Source organism: Phyllopteryx taeniolatus, chromosome 8 (assembly GCF_024500385.1).
Source record: "Phyllopteryx taeniolatus isolate TA_2022b chromosome 8, UOR_Ptae_1.2, whole genome shotgun sequence".
In the NCBI taxonomy this organism is placed as follows: domain Eukaryota; kingdom Metazoa; phylum Chordata; class Actinopteri; order Syngnathiformes; family Syngnathidae; genus Phyllopteryx; species Phyllopteryx taeniolatus.
Window position 1 is genome coordinate 16,953,560 of NC_084509.1, and position 21,441 is coordinate 16,975,000.

At 40.7% G+C, this 21,441-nt stretch overlaps 1 protein-coding gene across 9 annotated transcripts in view; it reads left to right on the plus strand.

The window, feature by feature from the left end:
* The window catches only part of bicra (BRD4 interacting chromatin remodeling complex associated protein), a 57,219-nt gene that overhangs the window by 17,298 nt on the left and 18,480 nt on the right, over window positions 1-21,441 (plus strand). For 7 of the 9 annotated variants that reach the window (XR_009789701.1, XM_061781844.1, XM_061781847.1 and 4 more), the window contains 5 exons: window positions 4,250-4,393; window positions 6,525-7,115; window positions 10,223-10,616; window positions 10,689-10,786; window positions 17,571-17,705. Coding sequence is in view for 8 of the 9 variants with exons in the window: in XM_061781844.1 (XP_061637828.1) it covers window positions 4,250-4,393; window positions 6,525-7,115; window positions 10,223-10,616; window positions 10,689-10,786; window positions 17,571-17,705 (1,362 nt within the window). In the remaining variant the exon portion in view is untranslated. The remainder of the gene's footprint in view (window positions 1-4,249; window positions 4,394-6,524; window positions 7,116-10,222; window positions 10,617-10,688; window positions 10,787-17,570; window positions 17,706-21,441) is intronic. The other 2 variants (XM_061781849.1, XM_061781850.1) reach the window with 2 other exon arrangements.

The window sequence follows — 21,441 nt, forward strand, 5'->3', positions numbered from 1 at the left end:
ACTTAATCCTTTTTTTAATTGACTTGCTCTTATTTTGAAATTTACAGCCCTACTTTTATTTTGTAAATTAGAAAACACACAGTTGTCTTCATATGTTTGATTTCCCAGGCAGAATTTGTAAGATGGGTACAATTCTTTAAAGAAAACAAGAAGGGTCAGGCGAAACAGATTCAATTTTATTTTAATGGGATTCAAATTAAACGGTCAAGCATTTCAGAAAAGCATAATCATTAAACAAAACATAACCATAAAGAAATTTATTATGCATATATGCAGTCATGCGTACCCCTGTCATATTGGAATGAAAGTGTAGGCTACACATTTTTTATAGCCACTAGGTGGCGGTGGCATTTTGGAATGAAAGTTTACAGCTTCTTCACAAGAAGAAGATGGCGGCATAATTTATAAAATGTGAAAGTTTTTTTCTCTTTCCATTTGGCCCTATACCCATGTATAATGCGCACCATTGACTTTTGACAATTTTTTGGGGGGGGAAAATTATACATGAGAAATTATGGTACTCGACGAAATACCGAAATATCATCTTCACAAGGTCTTTTACTTTTTTTCTTGGGTGATGTACACATTTCGGACCAAAGGACGTTTATCTCTGGGACACAGCACCGTCTCCGCCCTGAGCGGTATGATTGCTCGACGTTCGCATGGTGCTTATACTCTGGTCTAATTCAGGGGTGGGCAAACTTTTTGGCTCAAGGGCCACATTGACATTTAAAATTTGACAGGCGGGCCAAGCCAGGACCAGATGCTTGCATATTAAAAAAAAAAAAAAAAAAGCGTAGTGTTAATTCTTAGATTTACTTTTAATGGGAACAGTGTTGTTCTGTTGATCACCTTTTTTGCCAGTGCATCAAAGTCTGGTGTTAGTTTTGTTGTGGCAATTCTCAGAATACATCTGAGGTGTTCATCACTCAGCGGGGATCTGTAGGATGTTTTTTTGGTGTCCATCACACTAAAAGTCAGTTCACACATACATGTAGAGCCAGACATCACCAGCCTCCTCTATGCCATCTTCCGGATTTTTGGAAACTTAATGAAGCATAAAACTCATCCAGTTTGAGAGTTGAACTTCTCTTTTAAGAGAGTATCACATTGGAGATCAATCAGTTCCATCTGCACCTCCCGTGGCGCTGTTTCAGGGTCTTGTGTGAGGGGACATGACACCAGCTGAAGTGACTTGTCGATTTTTCCAAAATCAGAGAACCAATGGCAGAATTCTCCATGCAGGTCATTGAGTGATTTCCTGTATTTTTCAGGTCGAGGAGCCTAGTTCAGCGTAGCCAGTGTGGGGAAATGAACATATGACTTGTTTGGCATTTGAGAATAAAGCTCGCTTGGTTTTGAAGGCTATTTTGTTTGTACAAATTTCATGCAAAAACTGGTCTTTCCCTTGTAGCTTTTCGTTCAGCTCATTCATATGTGTCAGTATGTCCACAGCAAAAGGTAAATCACAAAGCGAATCTGTGTCACTCAGCTCAGGAAAATCGTCAGTTTTCTCCAGTAACGCCAAAAAAAAAAAAAGATCCTGTTTGAGCTCCCACACTCAATGGCACACTTTCCCCGAACTTAACCAGCGGACATTTGCGTGGTAAAGCAAGTCCTGGTGATCAGCATCAGTTTCTTCGAGAAACTTAATAAACTGACAACGCCAAAATGCCCTCGCACGAGTAAAGTTAATCACTTTTATAACTGGCTTTACTACATGGTCAAGCTGCAGTACAAATTTACACAGTGCTTCCTGGTGGATTATGCAGTGTAGGAAAATTACCTCCTGCCCAGGGCTGGCCTCTTTTTAGCAGCCCAATGTTTTTTTCAGTCAGATTTGGCAATGTCTATCCATTCTCAACACCACTTATACGGTTCAGGGTCATGGGGCGCTGGAGGCTATCCCAGCTGACTTTGGGTGAAAGACGGACTAAACCCTGAACTGGTCGCCAGTCAGTCGCAGGGCACATATAGACAAGGAAAACCATTCGCACTCAAACCGTCACTGAGTGGGAACTGAACCCATGCTGCCCGCACCAAAGTTCGGCGAGTGCACCACTACACCATCCGTGACTGATTTGGCAATCCATCTGTGGTAATGTTGGCATGTGTACTCCAAGGTAGCTTGTGCCTCTTGATGACACAGACACGCTGTCATACAAATCCTCTCCTCGCGTTTTTCCCTTCAGGGATTCCATGGCCAAAAACTCCTCCGTTATCTCAAAATTGTCATTAATCCCTCTGATAAAAACTAAAAGCTGAGCGGTATCCTTTATGTCATTACTTTCGTCCAGTACAAAGATATACAATGTAAATTACTCTGCTTTTTTTCATTTTTTATTTAGCTTCTTAGCTCAGTCAATATTAATTAGCTCAACACGGCGAGTCACTGTCCTGTGTGATAAGCTGATCTCAAATTTGTTCTTGCTCTCAGGAGAGCAAGATACTTGCTGTCTCTACCATGCATTCTTTCAGAAACTCTCTTTGGGAAAGAAGCTTGATGGTCTTTGCTAGTTTGAATGCCATCAAAAAAACTAGCCTTGGTGACTGAATCCTGGATGGCAGTTTGTCAGATAAAGGTGTTTTGCTGAGCCTGCAAGCTTGATTTTAACCGCTGAGCCGTAGCAATCAGTTCCTGCGTTGATTGGCTGTTAGCATAATCAGCATGCTTGGTAGAAAAGTGACGGCTGATTTTATAGTCTTCTAAAATCACAATGGTTTCTCAACAAATTAGACATACAGCCTTTGACCGGACTTCATTGAAAAAGTATTTTATTAGTCCATTCTATATTAAACACTGGGCACTCACTGTCGACTTTTTTTTTCTTTGGCCCATCATGGTTGAAGAAGGGTTCAGAGCAGTAGCAGAGTAAAAACAAAACAGCCAAAGTCAAGTCAATGTATCAATGTACCAACTGCGCTACCTGGTGGAACCACTGGGCGTTACAGGACAACCTGGTGGAACCACTGGGTCTTACAGGACAAGGTAAAATGAAAGTAGTCATGATTTTGATATGGTTTGGGCGATTCTGTACCAATCTCTACCGGATTGAAATGATCAACGAGCCGGATGTGGCCCGCGGGCTGTAGTTTGCCCACCCCTGGTCTAATTGTATGACCAGATGAGCATGTCATCGTCAGGCATCTGGAAATTGCACCCAAGTCCACAAGTATCTTCCTGATATCTTGGCTGATTTCTTTTGACTTTCCGATGATGCTACACAAATAAGCAGTGTTTCACGTGTGCCTAGTTCAAATACATCCACAGGTGTGTCTTTAATTAATGTTGTCAATACACCTATCAGAAGCTTACAAAGAAATATCATCTGTGTTTTCCGAAATTATTTAACGGCAAAGTAATCTTACTGTATGTAAACTTCTGACTTTGAACAAAGTAATGGAGAAATTGCCTGAACAGTCCTTTATACTGGCATTTAGCAAATATAAATAATTTTGGTAATCCTAATTGACCTAAACAACAAAAGTTTAGTCTGATTTCATGTATTGCAGTGGGGGAGGGGTATGTTTCTTTTTATGTAGTCTATGTAAACATCTGGTTTCAACTGTTTGCCGTTTTGTTGTGAGCACAGGTAATCCCCTATATAGTGCCCTCAATCATTTTGAAAAGTAGCGAAGAGCTGATGGTCATACAAAAAGGAATTTGTCCAATGATGCATTTCGCCAATACAGAACAATTATTTTCCTCTTTCGGAGCAATTGGTTTTTTGTTTGGTTTTTCGGCACGAGACAAATTCATGATTTGTGGAGCGAAAATATCTTAAATGTAAATTGTTGTGACATGCTGCCTGTTACCAGCATGTCACAACGCTGGTCGACATAAATGTTTCTAGTGAAATGTGTTAATTTTTTAAAAATTCACTTGGCTTAAAACAATGTAATGTTGTTCTAATGTATTTCTTTGTTCAATATTACAGAAGTTAAACCAGCTGACGTTGCACTGGTACATTTTGATTATGTGACAGCAATGACATAATTAACAGCGCCCCTGAGTAGCATATATATATATATATATATATATATATATATATTTTTTTAAAAGTTCTTCCATTTGACTAATGAGGGAACTATATAGTATTTTATATAAAAATCCCTTTGGGAACAGGGAATGAGTTAATGATTCCAAACACAGCCGTGGTCTGATCTTTCTGGCTCACCATTCTGCTTCTCATCCAACCTCCTGTCATTCCTTCTCTCCTACCTCGCCCCGTGAACGGTTAACTATTAGCCGGAGGACAGAGAAGGCAATTCAACCCCCCCAGTTGGGGTCCCGGCGTCCGTAATCGTCAGCAGCGCCTGCGTCACAGCTCCGGCCCTCACTGTCCATGACAGCCAATTAAGTGACTTGTTGGTGGGGCAAGTGGTAAAGCAGGTAGAGATACCCTCTACGTCAAGCCACATCGACTTGCTGCTGCCGCCACTTCCACTTAGTTTTCTTCCCCTTAGCTACCGTGCTATTTGTAGTACTTGCTTCCATGTTTCCATGTTGCTGTATTGTAGTGCGCAAATAACTAACACGCTTGCAGCTTGTTTGTGTTACTAAAACTGCTTTGCTGTGAAAGCATGAGCCTTTGTTATTATTAATCTCTTAAAATGTTCTGTGTGATTGGCAATCAAATGGCATTCTTTGAAGTTAAGTCAAATGGGATGCTTGTTATATATAGTGACCCCCCCACATATTTGTGGTTCACTATTCACAAATTCACCTATTTGCGTTTTTTTGTGCACTCAACACTCCAAGTTGCCAGAAGATGGTGCCAAAGCCGTAGCTAATGGGATAGCAATAATTGGTGTCAAGGAAATATGTTGAAGTAATACATCTTGACTGAGCCACTAACATCGCATGTTGCGCTGGATCCAAGTTTAGACTGGGTTGTTAGTGGAATTTACGACGATTCTGTGCTGCATGTACATGTGCACTAGAAGTGCATTTTTTTCTAGTCATATTGTCATTTATGTAACATGAGTTTGAAATTATATTTTTGTTTTGGGAGTATAGTTGGTGGTATATTTCTGTCTTAAATTATTAATATAAGAAATTATAAACATTTTAAGGGGTGGGCATCAATTTCTCCCAGTTTTTCACCATTTGCAGCAGGGCTTGTTGCCCATCCCCCACAGGGTTTACTGTATCATACACAATAACATTATAAAATTGTCAAGTGCCTTGTGTTTTATAATTCTTTAGAAACTAATTCAATGTAACCAACTCACTTGCTGTTACTGTCAATGACTAATCCGTCAATCAATGAGACCTGATTATGTTGCATTGAAACAAGACAAGTGTTCCTCACAACCCCCAAGTCCGATAACGAAGGAACCCAAAACATCCCTAAAGTAGATGTGATCCCAGATCACTCCACAATTTCAATAGCGGAGCTCATCATGTCTCTTATTTTTTTTCTCTCTTTTAAATGATTTTGTGTGTGTGTGTGTGTGTTGGGGGGGCATATTTCCCCATTAAGACACAATCTATGGGTGTTCCAGGTTTGACATTAGCATAGATCATTTTACACTTTAGACTATGAGAGTCCTGGGATGCACATGTCATGGAAACAATGAGTCCCAACTCTGGAACAATGAGTCTGCAGCTTATAATCACGAAAATAGATACAGTAATCCTCCGCTCCTAAATAAATCCTATTTAAATGAATATGATGAAGAATTTAACTCTTTCCTAATTTCAAACCAATCTCCAAAATTTAAAAATATTCACAAAATTCAGGATATCTTTGAAAAACTTTCTCAAGCCTCAAATTACTAAATTTTTAGTACTGCATCCTACATTTTACATGACAAAATTATCAAATTAATTGATATATTTGAATTTTTTTTTACCTGTATTTAAAAAATTAAATAAATAAATAAATTATATTCCCCCACACACTTTTTCTTTGTTGTTTTTTGCCCATCAAAATGTCCATCTCATCAGGACAACTTGGGAACTATTTTTTGTATTCCAGAAATTACCACATTTTTCAGTATTCCATGTTTTCCTAAATCAATGCAAACAATTGGCATATTGACCTCCTCTTTCCACATTCCTCAACAGCTTCAAAAAATTCTAAATTTTTAATGTTCAGCTTATTCAGGACATATACAGAGCTGTTTATAACCTTTACAAAATTCCCACATTTTCAGGAAAATTGCCAAATTTTGAAGGATTTTACATATTTACCACCTTCCACATTTCTTGACCAATTCAAACTTCAAGCTATTCAACTCATTCTGGACATATACTGAGCTATTCATAATGTTCCCAAAATGTACACATTTCTATGATAAAAAAAAAAAAAAAAAACAGATTTTAAATATTGACCACCCTCCTTCCACATTTATTGACTGATTCAAACCAGTCCAACTTAGTCTCACATTCTGCATTTCAATAATTCCATTAATTCTACCGTATTTCCGTACAACATCAGCTTTTAGCTTCCACAGAAGTTGCCCTTTCTAGTTAGTCCTGTGTGATCCAAATGACTTTATATCCTCCACCTCTACAGGTACCCCCCAGTGGACACCAGCAGCCTTTGAAGATTCAGGGTATGACTCCCTCGCCGGCCTTGACCAGTACCACAGCAGCGCCCCCTGTGGCCGACAGCCCCCAGCCCTCGCAGTCGCCACTGACTCTGAGCCAGCACATCCAGTCGCCGCACCACCAGCAGTCACGTCCTCCCTCGCAGCCCCAGCCACCATCGCAAACGCCCTCCCGCTCCTGCACGCCCTCATCTCATCAACCACCCCTCTTCATTGTCACTGAGTCCCCCTCGCAGACCCAAGTGGCCCAGCCGCAGCCGACTCAGATCCAAGTACAGCTCTTGCCTCAGCCGCGGCCCGCCTCCCAGCCATCACCCTACCAACAGCAGGAACAGCCTCCTATGTCACAGTCGCCCAAACCCCTGACTGCGCACCCGTTCGCCACCCTTCCCACTGCTTCACCGGCCCCCGCCATGTTAAAAGCCCAGGTTCCCGTCCACAGCCTGACAGCGGATCAGCAGCAGCACCTGGCATTGTTGGGTTCGCAAATCCAGACGCTGTCAGCCATCAGTCAGCCCTCGTTGCAGCAGAAGCAGCTGCTGGAAAAGCTCCACCAGGTATATACTGACCTTCAAGGTTCATATCTCCATGAAGCACAAAAGAAAGTAGTTCACTGCACACAATTGATTTTATGTTCTTCAAGTCGCCATTGTTTTGACAATTTTGACGAGCATGCAGACAACAATGGCGACTTGAAGTTATTATGCAACAAAATTCTTTGTATTTATCACTAACCTCCTCACTTTTTTGTCCTTGTCACTTACAACATCAAAATATTCAGCCCATTCAGGGCATATTACGAAGTATTTTTTGATATTCCCTAAATTATTTTCCATACTACTCCCAAAACTGAACAATTTCTGTGAAACAAAATGAATGAAATTTCTAATTTAATTTAGTTTTTCCATAGTTCTCCATATTCAATTCAAACCATTCAGCTCATTCATGACCCGTTGCAAGGTATTTATTTGTTTATTTGGACAGGATAGTGTACCTTAATTAAACACATGAAGCAAAGTTACATGATTAAAGTGTAAAAGTGCCTGATTTAGACAGGGCAAATTTCCAACCCTAGTCCCTGAAACATAAAAAACATGAATTGTTGGCTGTAGCTCATTAAATACAAAAGTGACTATAAACAAGCACTGTAATTTCTACTGTGTAATGCACATTTTTTTCCCAAAAGTATCTTAAAATGTCAATTGTGCGTATTATAATTGGGCACAGTAAAGGAAAACCCCTTCACAGTGAAATGAGGTGTATGAGTAAATATGTTTTAGAAAAGCCACCAATTAGTTTTAAATCTCGTGATTCATAAGTTTACATCATATTTAGGTTAACATTTCAAATGATATAATTTTTCTACTCCTATAATGTGTTTAAGTATTGAGGCTGTGCTAGTTTTGACACTGCAGCTTTACAAAGGTTTTTTTTCCCACCTCCGCTGTGGCCATTGGCACATCAACCGGCTTGCACAATGTACTGAAAGCTAGAGAGGCCATGTGCCCGGATAACACGTTAACTCCTGGTGCATGATAATAAAAAGTAGTTGAGACAACAAAAGCTGCGGGTGGGGACACACATAAGCTCTATTAAAATTCACATTATTACAACTATTTATGGTATTAGGGGACTAACTGACATAAAACAGCATTTTAACAAACTATACAACAAGGCACCCTGGGAAATCTTCTGATAGTGAGCCACCATGTTTTAACGATGATGTCATCGTTGTGTACAAAAGATAAGGCAATTTAAAAAAAAAAGCATTAACAGCATTTGTGCATCTCCACTTAAGCAACTAGCATTTAAGCATTTTGTGACATATTAATACATTAGGTTAATGGTTGTGCATTTATGATCTTAGAACAGCTGACTAGGAATAAGACAAATATTCTTTGTACTACTGCAAGTTTTGGAAGTGTTTAATTTGTTCAAACTAAAATGAAAAAGAAAACCTCGAGAGGAAACATATTTACTTCATCAAAACCCTCCTCTATTTGGGTTCCTGATAAATTTTACTCTTATTCCTCTCTGGCCACATTTGCCACGCTTTTCACCTACTTAACTCAAAGTTTTACAATTTACAGCTCATCAGATGGTAGTATACTGACCATATGTCACACAGTGACTACACTGAGCAAAAGCACCTGTAAGTAATGTTACGGTTGCTATTTGGTTGCGTACTGTACTTGTCACCTTCGTAATAAATAAAGCCACACCCATTTGACAGTACGCATAATTAACTGAGACGCTGCGCAGGGCTAACGTTAGTTAATGTAGACTAACGTTAATCTCACTGATTTGCGCTATGTCAATTTCACTGTCTCTCGGGTCCCATGACGCGGCATCTTTGACGGAGGGAAAGGTCCGTGTTACAACGAACGGGTACTCTCCTTGCATTTCACGATGAAATGCATCTTCTTATTATTGTTTTATGGCGATTGGCAACAGACGTTAATATGAAATGCTCCCACACTTTTGCCATTTGCTGTCTTTTTCTCTCTCTTCAATCCGGTGTCTCATCTCCCCGCTGTGTTCCTGCTCCTTCACCCGAATAGCTTCACTTCTGCATTGTACTTCCCACACATCAGACGTGTGTTGTGTCACATACGCCCCTGCGTGCGTCCGTCTCCGCGGTAAAACTGATTCGCAGTTTTGCTTTTCAATTTGTTTTTTGATGTGCAAAATGTGAACTTTAACTTGCAAACTGCAACGCGAGACCCCTTAATTCGAGTCTTGTACTTTAAAGGAGATGATGGTGGTTTCTCCAAATTCCTACAATTTTCAGCATTTTACGTTTTCCATGGCAATGTTATCAAATTAATGCGGACATTTTACATATTCACCTCCTAATTCCGCATATCTCGCCCAATTCAAACCATTCCAACTTTAATATGATCAGCTAACGCAGAACATCATGAAGTAATTTCTACATTGTAATAATTTCAACTTTTTCAGAATTCCATATTTGACAACAAAATACCCACATTTAGAGGAATTTTCACCTACATTTCAAAAACCATTCCAACTTCAAACTGATGAACTCATTCAGGGCATACAGTATATGGAAATATTCATCACATTTACAAAATTCCCACATTTTCACAATAAAATCCGCAAATTAAGATACTTTACATATTGAGCTCTGACCTCCATATTTATCAACTGATTCAAACCATTCTAACTTCAAACATGTCTGCTTCACAAGTATGTGGTTGTGGGATCAAATCTCAGCTCAGGCCTTTCTGTGTGGCAATTTTGTTCTGCCCGTGATATATAAATTGAATTAAAATCCATAGTAAAGAACTGTCAGCCACAACCTTTTTTTAATAGTGGAATGTGATTTTTTTTAAATTTATTTATTTTTTCAAGCGCAGATAAAACAGAACTGTAAATAAAACCAGGCATTAAATACATCTGCAATGATAATAATGCTATGTTTAATAGCTTTATAAGCACGTTTCATGCATCTCCTAATTCCATGCATTAATTGGCATTATAAGCGCATGTTGCAAAAAGTTGGACACTGAACTTTCCTGTTATCCTTGAATAGGAATACTTCATTCAGGCTTTTGATTAGCTAAAATTGCCTCATAGTTTGGGGTTATTGTGTCAACTTTGCTTTGGATCTCATGTTTTGGTTGTCCTGATGTGCTTCCAGATCCAGCAAAGCATTCTGCTACAGGTCAAGCAGCCTGCTCAGGCTCAGGCTCAGGCCCAGGCCCAGGCTCAGGCTCAGGCTCAGGCTCAGGCTCAGGCTCAGGCTCAGGCTCAGGCTCAGGCTCAGGCTCAGGCTCAGGCCCAGGCCCAGGCCCAGGCTCAGGCTCAGGCTCAGGCTCAGGCTCAGGCTCAGGCTCAGGCTCAGGCCCAGGCCCAGGCTCAGGCTCAGGCCCAGGCCCAGGCCCAGGCCCAGCCTCCTGCCAGCAGCCAATTTAGCACGCAGCAAGACGTCCCTGTCGACAAAGCGGTGATCACCTCATCGGCCAGCGCCGTAACACCCGCTCAGCTGGCCTCGCCGTTGCAGCCCACCGTGCTCATTACAAGTCCTGCTATAGGTAAGCCCCCATCAAGCCCTCATGATGCGAGGGAGCTTTCCTTTCTGACAGTCTGCCTCATCTTGTTTGCAGCCTCAAGTGACTTACAGGTAGTCTCAGGAGTCCAGGGAACAGCTGGAGCCAAAGTGAATCAGACTGTCGCTCCTGTGAGCCTTACTCAGCCTGCACAGGTGGGCAATGTTTACCTACACAGAATCTCACATCAATTGTGTGTTTCAAATTTACAGTGTTCCTCACTACATCGCAGATTTATTTTGTTTATCAACGTATTTACCTTGATATCGCGGAAATCTCCAATTATGACCATTGTTTTTCAGGGGTTTTCACTAGTGATGCACTGAAATAAAAATTCATGGCCGAAACACGGAAAGAAAATATTACGCCAATTATTAGTAAAATGTCATTTATTGCTATGACGCTGTACAAACCTTACTAAAAGCAAGGCATTGCAATGACATGAATTAATAATAATGGTTCAAAGAATAAATCCATTATAAAATAAAAATATTTATTTAGCACTGACGTTACAATCATGCCAGGGTTTCCCACATATACAAATAAATGTGTATTTGTGATGGGCTGCCACAATAAAATTTTGGTCGCTGCAAATAGATTTTGGCTTTTTCTGTGTGGAAATTGTGCCACGATGTGCTCCTTTTGTGTTTCTGCTAATGATTCATACCACCGATTTCCTTTCTCATAGGTTACTGAAAATACAGTCCCTCAAACGATTGAAGTATCAAAAGGTATCGCTATTTAATTTTGAGAATCAATCTGCTGGTTTCAGCGGCATCGACATTTGAGACCGTATCGATCCTTCCCCACGCCAGTGATAATGCTCCAGCCGGCGTAATGGCATCTTGTCACCACACACTCGTGCTATTTTTGTTTTTATTTGTGTGTATTTTTGCCTAGTAACGCCACTCCTTGTTGGGCAAAGCCTACTTATAGCCTTCAGGACATTTTGAGTATAGGATTATGACACGAAAACACTACAAGAAAAAGTGAACTAAATCGGCAGCGCCAAGCACGGCGATTCAACCAAAGTTGACCAAACTCCGTCGACTCAGTTTTGGACAATTATACAGTTTTAAAGTTGTGTAAATGATCTTTGTGAAACACACAAGGATATATACAGTGGGGCAAAAAAGTATTTAGTCATCCACTAATTGTAGAAGTTCTCCCACTTAAAAAGATGAGAGGCTTGTAATTTTCATCATAGATATACCTCACGTATGAGAGACAAAATGAGGGGAAAACAATCCAGAAAATCACATCGTCTGATTTTTAAAGAATTTATTAGCAAATTATGGTGGAAAATAAGTATTTGGTGGCCTACAAACTTTTTTAGCTCTCACCGACCTGTAACTTCTTCTTTTCCTCTGTCCTCCACTCATTACCTGTATTAATGGCAGCTGTTTGAACTTAATTATAATAGACACCTGTCCACAACCTCAAACAGTCACACTCCAAACTCCACTGTGGCTACAACATCTTCACAAATATCCCTCAAACTCCACAGGGTAAAACACAGACAACACAAAACAAACAAGGTACAGACGAACATTGGCAAAGGAACTGACTTGTGATGTGAGATTGGCAGAATGGCCATGTAGTGACTTTATATAGCTGAGGATTCCTGTTCTTGTTAATTTAAACCCAAATATGCACTAATCTGTACTTTTAGTAGACCACAATGTTGGACTTGCGTGTCTTGAACACGTTTGAGGCAGGCGAGTCAGGCTCCAGAGTGTTCAGCCAGCCCGGTCCGCACCGGGAACAGGTCGATTCGACGGAAGGGAGGAAGGAAAAAAGGAGACCAACATGTTCCCAGGCCTCTCGGTTTGCAAGACGTTCGGAGCGGGTACTTTGCGTCCGCTTCCGTTCCCTCAGACTGACCTTGGGCCCCCAAACAGGGTAGCTCGGAGTGCTTGCAGGATGCTCTGCAGCCGGGGATCGTCCGATGTGTTCTCGTCACCTTGGGTGAGGTGGCGTCCTGCCTGGCCTGGTCTTTGGCAAGTTGGTCGGGTGAGACAAGAGGCTTCGTGGTGAGACCAAAAACCCCTGACCACAGCTCCGGGCCTTTTTCATGGCCGGAGCGAGACAAAAAAAGGGGTGGAGATTTACACCTCCTCCCTTCCTACCACCTTCGGTACCACAGAGGGGTGGCTGGACTGCCTTTTGGTGTTATTTTTCCATTTTAGGATTATTTTGTGGTTTGAAACCAGTGGAATAAAATATTCATTATTGGATTTAAGATAACAAGACCATTTCCTCGCCTTGTGTTGTTCCACGCTCATCCTCTTTAATACCAGTAACGAATGTTTCAAATGTTGTCTGGTGTGGAGAACGCTACTATTTTTCATGTGACATTTGTGGTGTGGGGTGAAACATTTCATCTGGTTCAGTTAACAACAGATTCAACGTTAGACTTTCAAGTTTGCAGCAATACAGTCACTAGTGGCGTTCATGTAAAGTTCTTAAAATATTAACTCCCAGTCAAGTCCGCCACAGACTGTTTTATGAACCCATGTCTGTAGTGTCGTTCTATCGCCTGTGGGTGTCGCTGTTGCATGTTAAAACTCCTAAGTGGCGGTACTCAACAGGATGGTGGCGTCTTTGTTGGTGAAATCCTCCGGCTGGCAGGAAGTTAATTAACTTGGCGTCCGGGGTCCAACTCTCCATCCTTGGGTTTACGCTTTGAAGCTCCAGGCGGCCGTAATTCACTTAGCGTCGGCATGGCAAAGCAAATGTCTGTGTCGTGTGCTTTTGATGGTTCTGGCTGGTGATTTACTTAGTGTCTGTATGTGAAGTTGCGTCTCGCGAGTTCAAGTTTATCTACTTCGGCGGGGAGCGGCGGTAGTACAAGGCTAGGGTGCTGGGTGGCATCTTTGCGTGGTGTGTTTGCTACAAGGGAGTTGAACGTCTGTGTTGCCCAGCGACAGCCTCAAAACATCACTGCTCTAGAAGAGATCTGCATGGATGAATGGGCCAAAATATAAGCAACAGTGTGTGAAAACCTTTTGAAGACTTGCAGAAAACATTTGACCTCTATCATTACCAACAAAGGATATATAACAAAGTATTGAGATGGACTTTTGTTATTGACCAAATATATTCCACCATAATTTGCTAATAAATTATTTAAAAATCAGACTTGATTTTCTGGATTATTATTTTTTCCCCTCATTTTGTCTCTCATAGTTGAGGTATACCCATGATGAAAATTACAGGCCTCTCATCCTTTTAAATGGGAGAATTTGCACAATTGGTGGCTGACTAAATACGTTTTTGCCCCACTGTATGCAAGTCTCATGTCCACCATTAATATAAGACGGCGTCAGCTCAGCATCCTACGTCATACTGCCGTGGGAGTCATAAACCCATAAATTAAGGTCATTAAAATAATTTTGAAAAAGTTCCACCAAAAGTATTTAGTTGTAATTTTATGTACAGTACTGCATGTTTTGAAAAAGGACTACATTGTTACCAAAAATCAAGTTCTGCTCATTAGTTAACAAATAAACGTTTTATATTCAAATCACACTCATTGGTTTTTCCCCTTAATCCAAACTCCCATGTATGCGGATATTAAGTTAGTTATGCTGTTGTTTCTTAAGTACAGCATTTAAAAGCCCCCCCCCCCCCCCCCCCCCCCCCCCAAAAAAAAAGAGAATACAGTGGAACCTCGATAGAATGGACTAGTATGAGCGGGGGGTTGTCTGATATAGCTGATTGTCAATTACATTGAAGCACTTTTTTTTGAGGACATATGCTCCCTTATTACTGTACAGTACAAATTTATTGTTCCATAGTTTTTTTTGTGGCCCAAAATGCCCACTGCAATACAAAGTTATTGTAAATTAATATTAAAAATAAAGCTTAAATGTTTGAAAGTTTCGCATTTTATCCGAATTTACTATGCCGGTGTGCTTGGTCATGGTGACATTGTTGACTTACAATATTGATCATAGATAAGTCGCTTTCATGATCCGCAAAGCCGTTGCCAAAGGCGAACGGCTTGACAAAAAAAGTTACTGTACCAAAAATAGCATGTTCCAGCCTCCAAAGGCTTGTTTTGTATTCCTCAGAGTTAACACTGCTGCAATCTGGCTCCCATGTGAATGCTGTGTTATTAGGATTCCTACATGGTTTCTAGGCAGGACACGCCCTGCTCCAATATGACTGGCTCCAGGACGCGCTGTTGCACTGTGATTGTCTGTTGTATACTGTAGAACACGCCCCACTGCTTCCAGACAGGTAAAGAAGTATGTGACTTAAGTGTGGCGGCGTTAACATTTCACACTAATTAGCCCTAAAACACCCTAATCCTAACCTTAAACCGTTTTAACTCCTTAAGCCCCAACCCTAGCCATAAAGCTAACCATAACAAACTTCTTTGTTTTTATTTCATACAAATGTGATGCATGTTTGGGATGGCCATCTCGTGACATCTGCGTGGCCTGCCCTTCCCGCGACGCAGGAGCCAATCATGTTGCAGTGGGGCGGGTCCTGCCTAGAAATCCTAATTATGTGTCAATGCCACACATTCAACATGGCCGCCACATAGGCACTGGAGGCACGTCTTATGAATTTGGATCGATCTATCTGTCTATGGATCGACCAAACGATCTATATCTATCTATCTATCTATCCATCTATCTATCTATCTCTGTCTCTCTCTGTGCGTGCGTGTGTGTGCGTGTTTGTACGTGTGTGTTTGCGTGTCTACCTACCTATCTATCCACCTACCTACACCTCCATCCGTGACCCGGAAATACCTCGGTCTCTGCCTGCATTGCGCCAGTAAACAACAGCAGCCAATTCTGAAACTAACAGACTTTGTCAATGGCAGTTTAAGTGACAAATGGAAACTACTTTTGGACACATTGTTCAGTCCCGACGGTCCGTTTGATCCGATATCCGTTATATCGGGGTCCGTTTTATTGAGGTTTCACTGTACCATAGAATACATGTAAACATATGCATGCCTTTTGTTATGCTTTGCTTTTATTTGAACATGCACATGTTTCCATTGTCTTAAAATTATATAAAATAAATGACCTGTTTAGTCAGCCACTGCTGATTTCAGACAACTTCATATTCACAGTAAAATATTTTGCTGATATAACTCGAGTCACTGTCAATCTTTATTAGATACAAAGCTATGGTATGCCAGTTACGTTACACATCATGCATGGTCCAGTGCGCCTAATGGAAAAGTTAGTGTAGAGCCCTGTAAGTGTTTGATTTTACATTATAGTTCTCGCTCTCTTGATTTAAGCCATTGTTTTTTAAATTGAAATATTGTAATTTATTATAGGATATTCAGTAAGTGTTCGTTTTAAATTTAAAACCCCACACCCCAAAACCCCCGCCCAGCCACTGGATACCCACCACCACAAATAGATTCCTGTCCTGTGTGAAACACTGTTTGCACAGATACAGGGGTTGAAATAAGTATTTAACACGCCACCATTTTTCTCACCAACAATATTTCCAAAGGTGCTATTGACATGAAAATTTCACCAGATGTTGGGAATAACCCAAGTAATCCATACATACAAAGAAAGTAGAGCAAATAAGAAATTAAGTTATGTGTAATAATGTGAAATGACACAGGGAAACAGTATTGAACCCGGCAACTGGTATTTATTTAATACTTTGTACAAAAGCCTTTGTTTGTAATGACAACTTCAAGACGCCTCCTGTATGGAGAAACTAGTCACATGGATTGCTCTGGTGTAATTTTGGCCCATTCCTCCACACAAGCAGTCTTCAAATCTTGAAGGTTCCGTGAGTTTCTTTTATGGACCTTGAGTTTCAGTTCTTTCCATAGCTTTTCGATTGGATTCAAGTCAGGTGATTGGCTGGGCCATTCTAGCAGCTTTACTTTTTTTTCCTTTGAAACCAGTTGAATATTTCCTTGGCAGTGTGTTTTGGATTATTATCTGCTGAAATGTCCACCCTCATTTCATTTTCATCATCCTCGTAGATGGCAGCAGATTTTTGTCAAGAATATCTCTGTAGATTTGACCATTCATGCTTCCTTCAATAATGTGAAGTTTACCAGTACCATTTGCTGAAAAGCAATCCCACAACATCATGTTCCTACCTCTGAACTTCACTGTTGGTATGGTGATGTTCAGTGCAATTTCTCCTCCAAACGTGGTGTGCATTATGGCTTCCAAACAGTTCAGTTTTGCTCTCATCAGACCAGACTACATTCCCCCAGTATTTAACTGGCTTGTCCAAATGTTGTAGAGCAAACTTTAAATGAGCTTTGACATGCCTTTTTTTTTTCTTCTCAGCAATGGGGTCTTGCGTGGTGAGCGTGCATACAGGCCATGGCAGCGGAGTACATTACTCACTGTTTTCCTTGTGACAACAGTATCTGCTAATTCCAGGTCTTTTTGAAGCTCTCCACAGGTGGTTCTTGGCTCTTGGACAACTCTTCTGATTATTCTTTGCACTCCTCTGTCAGAAATCTTGGTTTAAATCTAGATTAGATTTTAGGTGTTGTCTTGGCTTTCTATGGCTTTTTGAACCTCCCTTTCTTCATGTGTTCAATACTTTTTCCCTGTGTCATTTCACATTATTACACACTACTTAATTTCTGATTTTATTTGTTCTACTTTCTTTTTATGTCTGGATTACGTGGGTTCTTCCCAACATCTGCTGAACATTTCGAGTCAATCGCACCTTTGGAAATATATTTAGTGAGAACATTTTTTTTATCAGGAAGGGCTTTAGATACAGGCAATTTTGATTCGCCAGCATGGCTAACATGGGTAATATTCTCTTCGCCAAATCTTGTTCCAATTCGCCATTGGCGAGGTGGTGAACGGGCAGTGTGAACCCTTCCCACAGCTCTAGCAAGTGGGTCTGAAATATTTCCTGTGTGATAAAGTTGTGTTCACTGTATAACCTTCTCGCCTTTATTGTACTGTACAGATACAGCCAAAGCCTGGAGTAATCAGCTCAGTTGGAGGAATGACTCTAGGTAAAGGTGGCATGCAGATCCACGTGTTAGGCACCAATGTCACCAAAATGCCTGCTCCACAGCCCCCCACTCCTCTACAACCTCAGGTATGCGAGGATCTATTTTTATACAGACCTACTTGTCAAACAATTGAGTTCGGAACAGGCCACTATTGCAGACATTACGTTTTGGCCCCTTAATTACAACAAATGCTTACAAACAATGCAACACATTGCCTAGTGGTTAGCACGTTACCCTCACAGTCGAGATGTTTTGGTTGCAAATCGCTCCTTCCTGTGTGGAAATTGCATTAGGGCTGGAACGATGAAATGTTTTTAGAACTGAGTCGTCTACCGATTATCCCATTGATTATTTGAGTAATCAGATGTTTTTCTTTTTTTAAACACAGTAACTAATAAGTATTTTTGTCCACTTCCGGTCGCCACCCTCACGTTCTTCTATAGTTCCTGTGACTTTGGGTGTGTATGGATTAAAAAGATGTGGCTGGCCTGGTGAGGGACCTAGACATCAGTGAATAAGAGTAGAGAGCTAGTTGGCTTCCTCTCGCATTCACAAAACAGGTTCAGTGAAGACTAAATTTATTTAGCCTCTAGATGTAAATATACAGTGCCACCAGAAGTCTTCACACCCCTTCACTTTTCCACATTTTGCTATGTCACAGATTTATTCTAAGGCTGATTTGAGTATAATTTTCTTTTAAAAAAAATCTACATAAAAGATCCCATAATGACAAAGTAAAAACATATTTTCAGACAGTTGTTCAAATTTATTGAAAATGTAAACATTTAAGCATAATAGGTACATAATTATTCACACCCTTGGCTTAATATTTTGTTGAAGCACCTTTTGGCAGCAATCACAGCCTCAAGTCTTCTTGGGTGTCTCTACGACCTCGGCACACCTGTTTTGGGGCATTTTCACCCATTCTTCTCTGCAGATCCTCTCAAGGTCAGTCAGGTTGGATGGGCAGTGTCTGTGGACAGCCATTTTTAGGTCTTTCCAGAGATGTTCGATTGGATTCAAGTCCGGGCTCGGGCTGGGCCACTCAAGGACATTCACAGGCTACTCCTGAAGCCACTCCTTTGTTTTCTTGGCTGTGTGGCTTGGGTCATTGTCATGTTGGAAGGTGAATTGACCTGGATGGTTCCCCTATCTCTGTAAGGGAACACTGGAGCGCCGCCTTAGTGACCACAGGGTTCTTGTTCACCTCTCTGACCAAGGCCCTTCTTCCCCGGTTACTCAGCTTGGTTAGACGGCCAGATCTAGGAAGGGTCCCGGCGGTTCCAAACTTCTTCCATTTCCGAATAATCAAGACCACAGTGCTTTTGTGGACCTTCAATGGTGCTGAAATTGAAAAAAAAATAATAATTGTTGCACCATTAACAAAACAACGTCAAAGAGAGCAAGCCATTTTAAACACCTTATGTTGGCCAATAATTTGTAAAAATTATATACCCCTGTAGGGACTGACAGACTTGTGAAAAATTATGAAATTGAAGAAATTTGGACATAAGTCAAATATGTCCAAATATGCCAGCAATATGTGCCCTGTTAGTGACTGGTGACCAGTCCAAGGTGTACGCTGTGTCTTGCACCAAATTCAGCTGGGATAAACAAAACCATTTTAACTGAAGGTAGCACTTCATACTTTACATTGTGTTTGTGTGGCGCTTGGACTGTGCATGATCCAACAAAACTCAGTGCAGCTCTGCTCTTACCTTTTGAATTTGGTATCATAGCAGGGGTATTGCCGCATCCATGGGGGGGGATGTAGGATTTTCTGCCTACTAGTGCCTCTACTCGGGTGTCAAACTGATTTTTGTCGTAGGCCACATTGTTGGCACAGTTCCCTCAGAGTGCCCTTATGACCGTTAAACCATATAAATGTTTCATCGCCTGATAATATTTATTTATATATATATATATATATATATATATATATATATATATATATATATATATATATATATATATATATACAGACACACACACAAATTATGGATAACGACCTTTCAAATCAGAAGTCCAAGATAAGTTTGTTCAACTATTGTTCAAGTTACTGTAAAAACTGACTCAGTAGCATGTATTATGAGTAACTACTGTATCAATGAATCATATGTAATTGCTGTATTGATGTACTATACTAATTAGACTTTACACCGATCTGATCGGCTTGATCTTGATTAGCATTTTATGCTGATCGGCTTTAATGTCATAATTCACCGATCCGATCAATGATGTCCGCAAAAGACATTTACTACGCGTCATCATCGTGTACAGTATATTTGAATCCAAAAGCTAGTTTAGTTTTAGCCTTTTCGCGTGTCTTTTGACGTAGTACTGTCAATATCTGACCACCAATAAAGTACAATTTTTTTATTATTATTTATTTATTTTATTTTTTTAATAAACATGGTGGCGGTGTGGGACAGACAACATGTCTGAGACAGACAGCGCATAATGCCTGGATCAGACTACAAGACAAATTTGGTCTTTCACAATTGCACTATGTCAGACTACTCCAATAAAATCTTGTATTCCGATACCACCACATCCCATCTTTTACGATCAATGGGCTTGATCTTGTTAACTCAAATGCAACCGGATACACTCGTTACCATGGCGACGACAGCAACAATGGATCGTGCCATGTGTATTATAAGAACAAAATGGGGAAAAACGTGTGTTGGTGGTCACCGGTGCTCGGTGAAGACTTTAATTCAAGGATTGCTTGAAGTATGTTCACGTACTTTTAAAACAATACCACTCGCAAGCAGGCAACAAAACGTTATGTAGCCTAGCGCTCAAGCCAGCTCATTTTCTGGGACACACTGAGAGCAAGCGCATCGTCAGCTTTACTTCAAACCTCCCAGAAAACAAGAATAATAATGGTGAATCGCATCCATATAGTTTTCTATTATGTAAGAATCCGATAAACGTGATTTTTCTATGCCGAAAAACACTTTTTGCAGTCAGATTTGCGCTGTAACAACCACGAGGAACATTTTCATCTATTTCCAAGGTTTGAATAAACACTAACGTAACGTAGATAACGCTAATGAACACTCACCTCATAAGAATCTGAAAATAACTCCTGTAGACGTACCTTAGTACGATCAACTAAGAGGCCTGTCCGCATTCTTTTTTTCGTTTGCCAGTCACTCTGTTTTTGCAGTCAGCTTTGCGCTGACACAAGAGTTCTTCGGCAATGCATCTTCATTCAATCGACAACAAACAGAGCTTCCAAAATTAGCACTAACAGTTACTATTACTTAAAATGCACAAGGGGATGCATAAGTAGCCATGTGGCTCCTTTGAAACTGGTACCATATTGGCCGACTGTCGTACCCCCACACCCCCAACACTGAGTACTGTATAGTTCATACAAATAAGACGACGCTGCGCATGATATTACATGTACATGTTTGACTGATTCTGTTGCGCCGGCCAATGTCATGCTGACTTCAAATTGATCCCGGAAGTGGCCCGGGGGCTGGGAGCTTGACATGTCCGCTCTACATGATGGTATTTCAGGTCATGGCTTGAAAGTGGCTCTGGATCTTTTCCCGGCCTAGCTATGTGTGGAGAAATCTGGGTGTGGGGGCGGTTATTATGGTAATTAGCTTCATTGTAATAGTGGGATGGAAGTGAAGCAGCTCTCATAGATGCATTTTGAGCAATAGGCAGATAATTAAAGATTGACTCGATTGTTTAATTTCGAACTTGGTGATTGGGCAGCCACTCCAGAGACCCAACTATTTGTATACAACCAATTAAAAGCCATTTTTCCATAATGGTTCCACTTTGTCTGTTGAAAGGTGG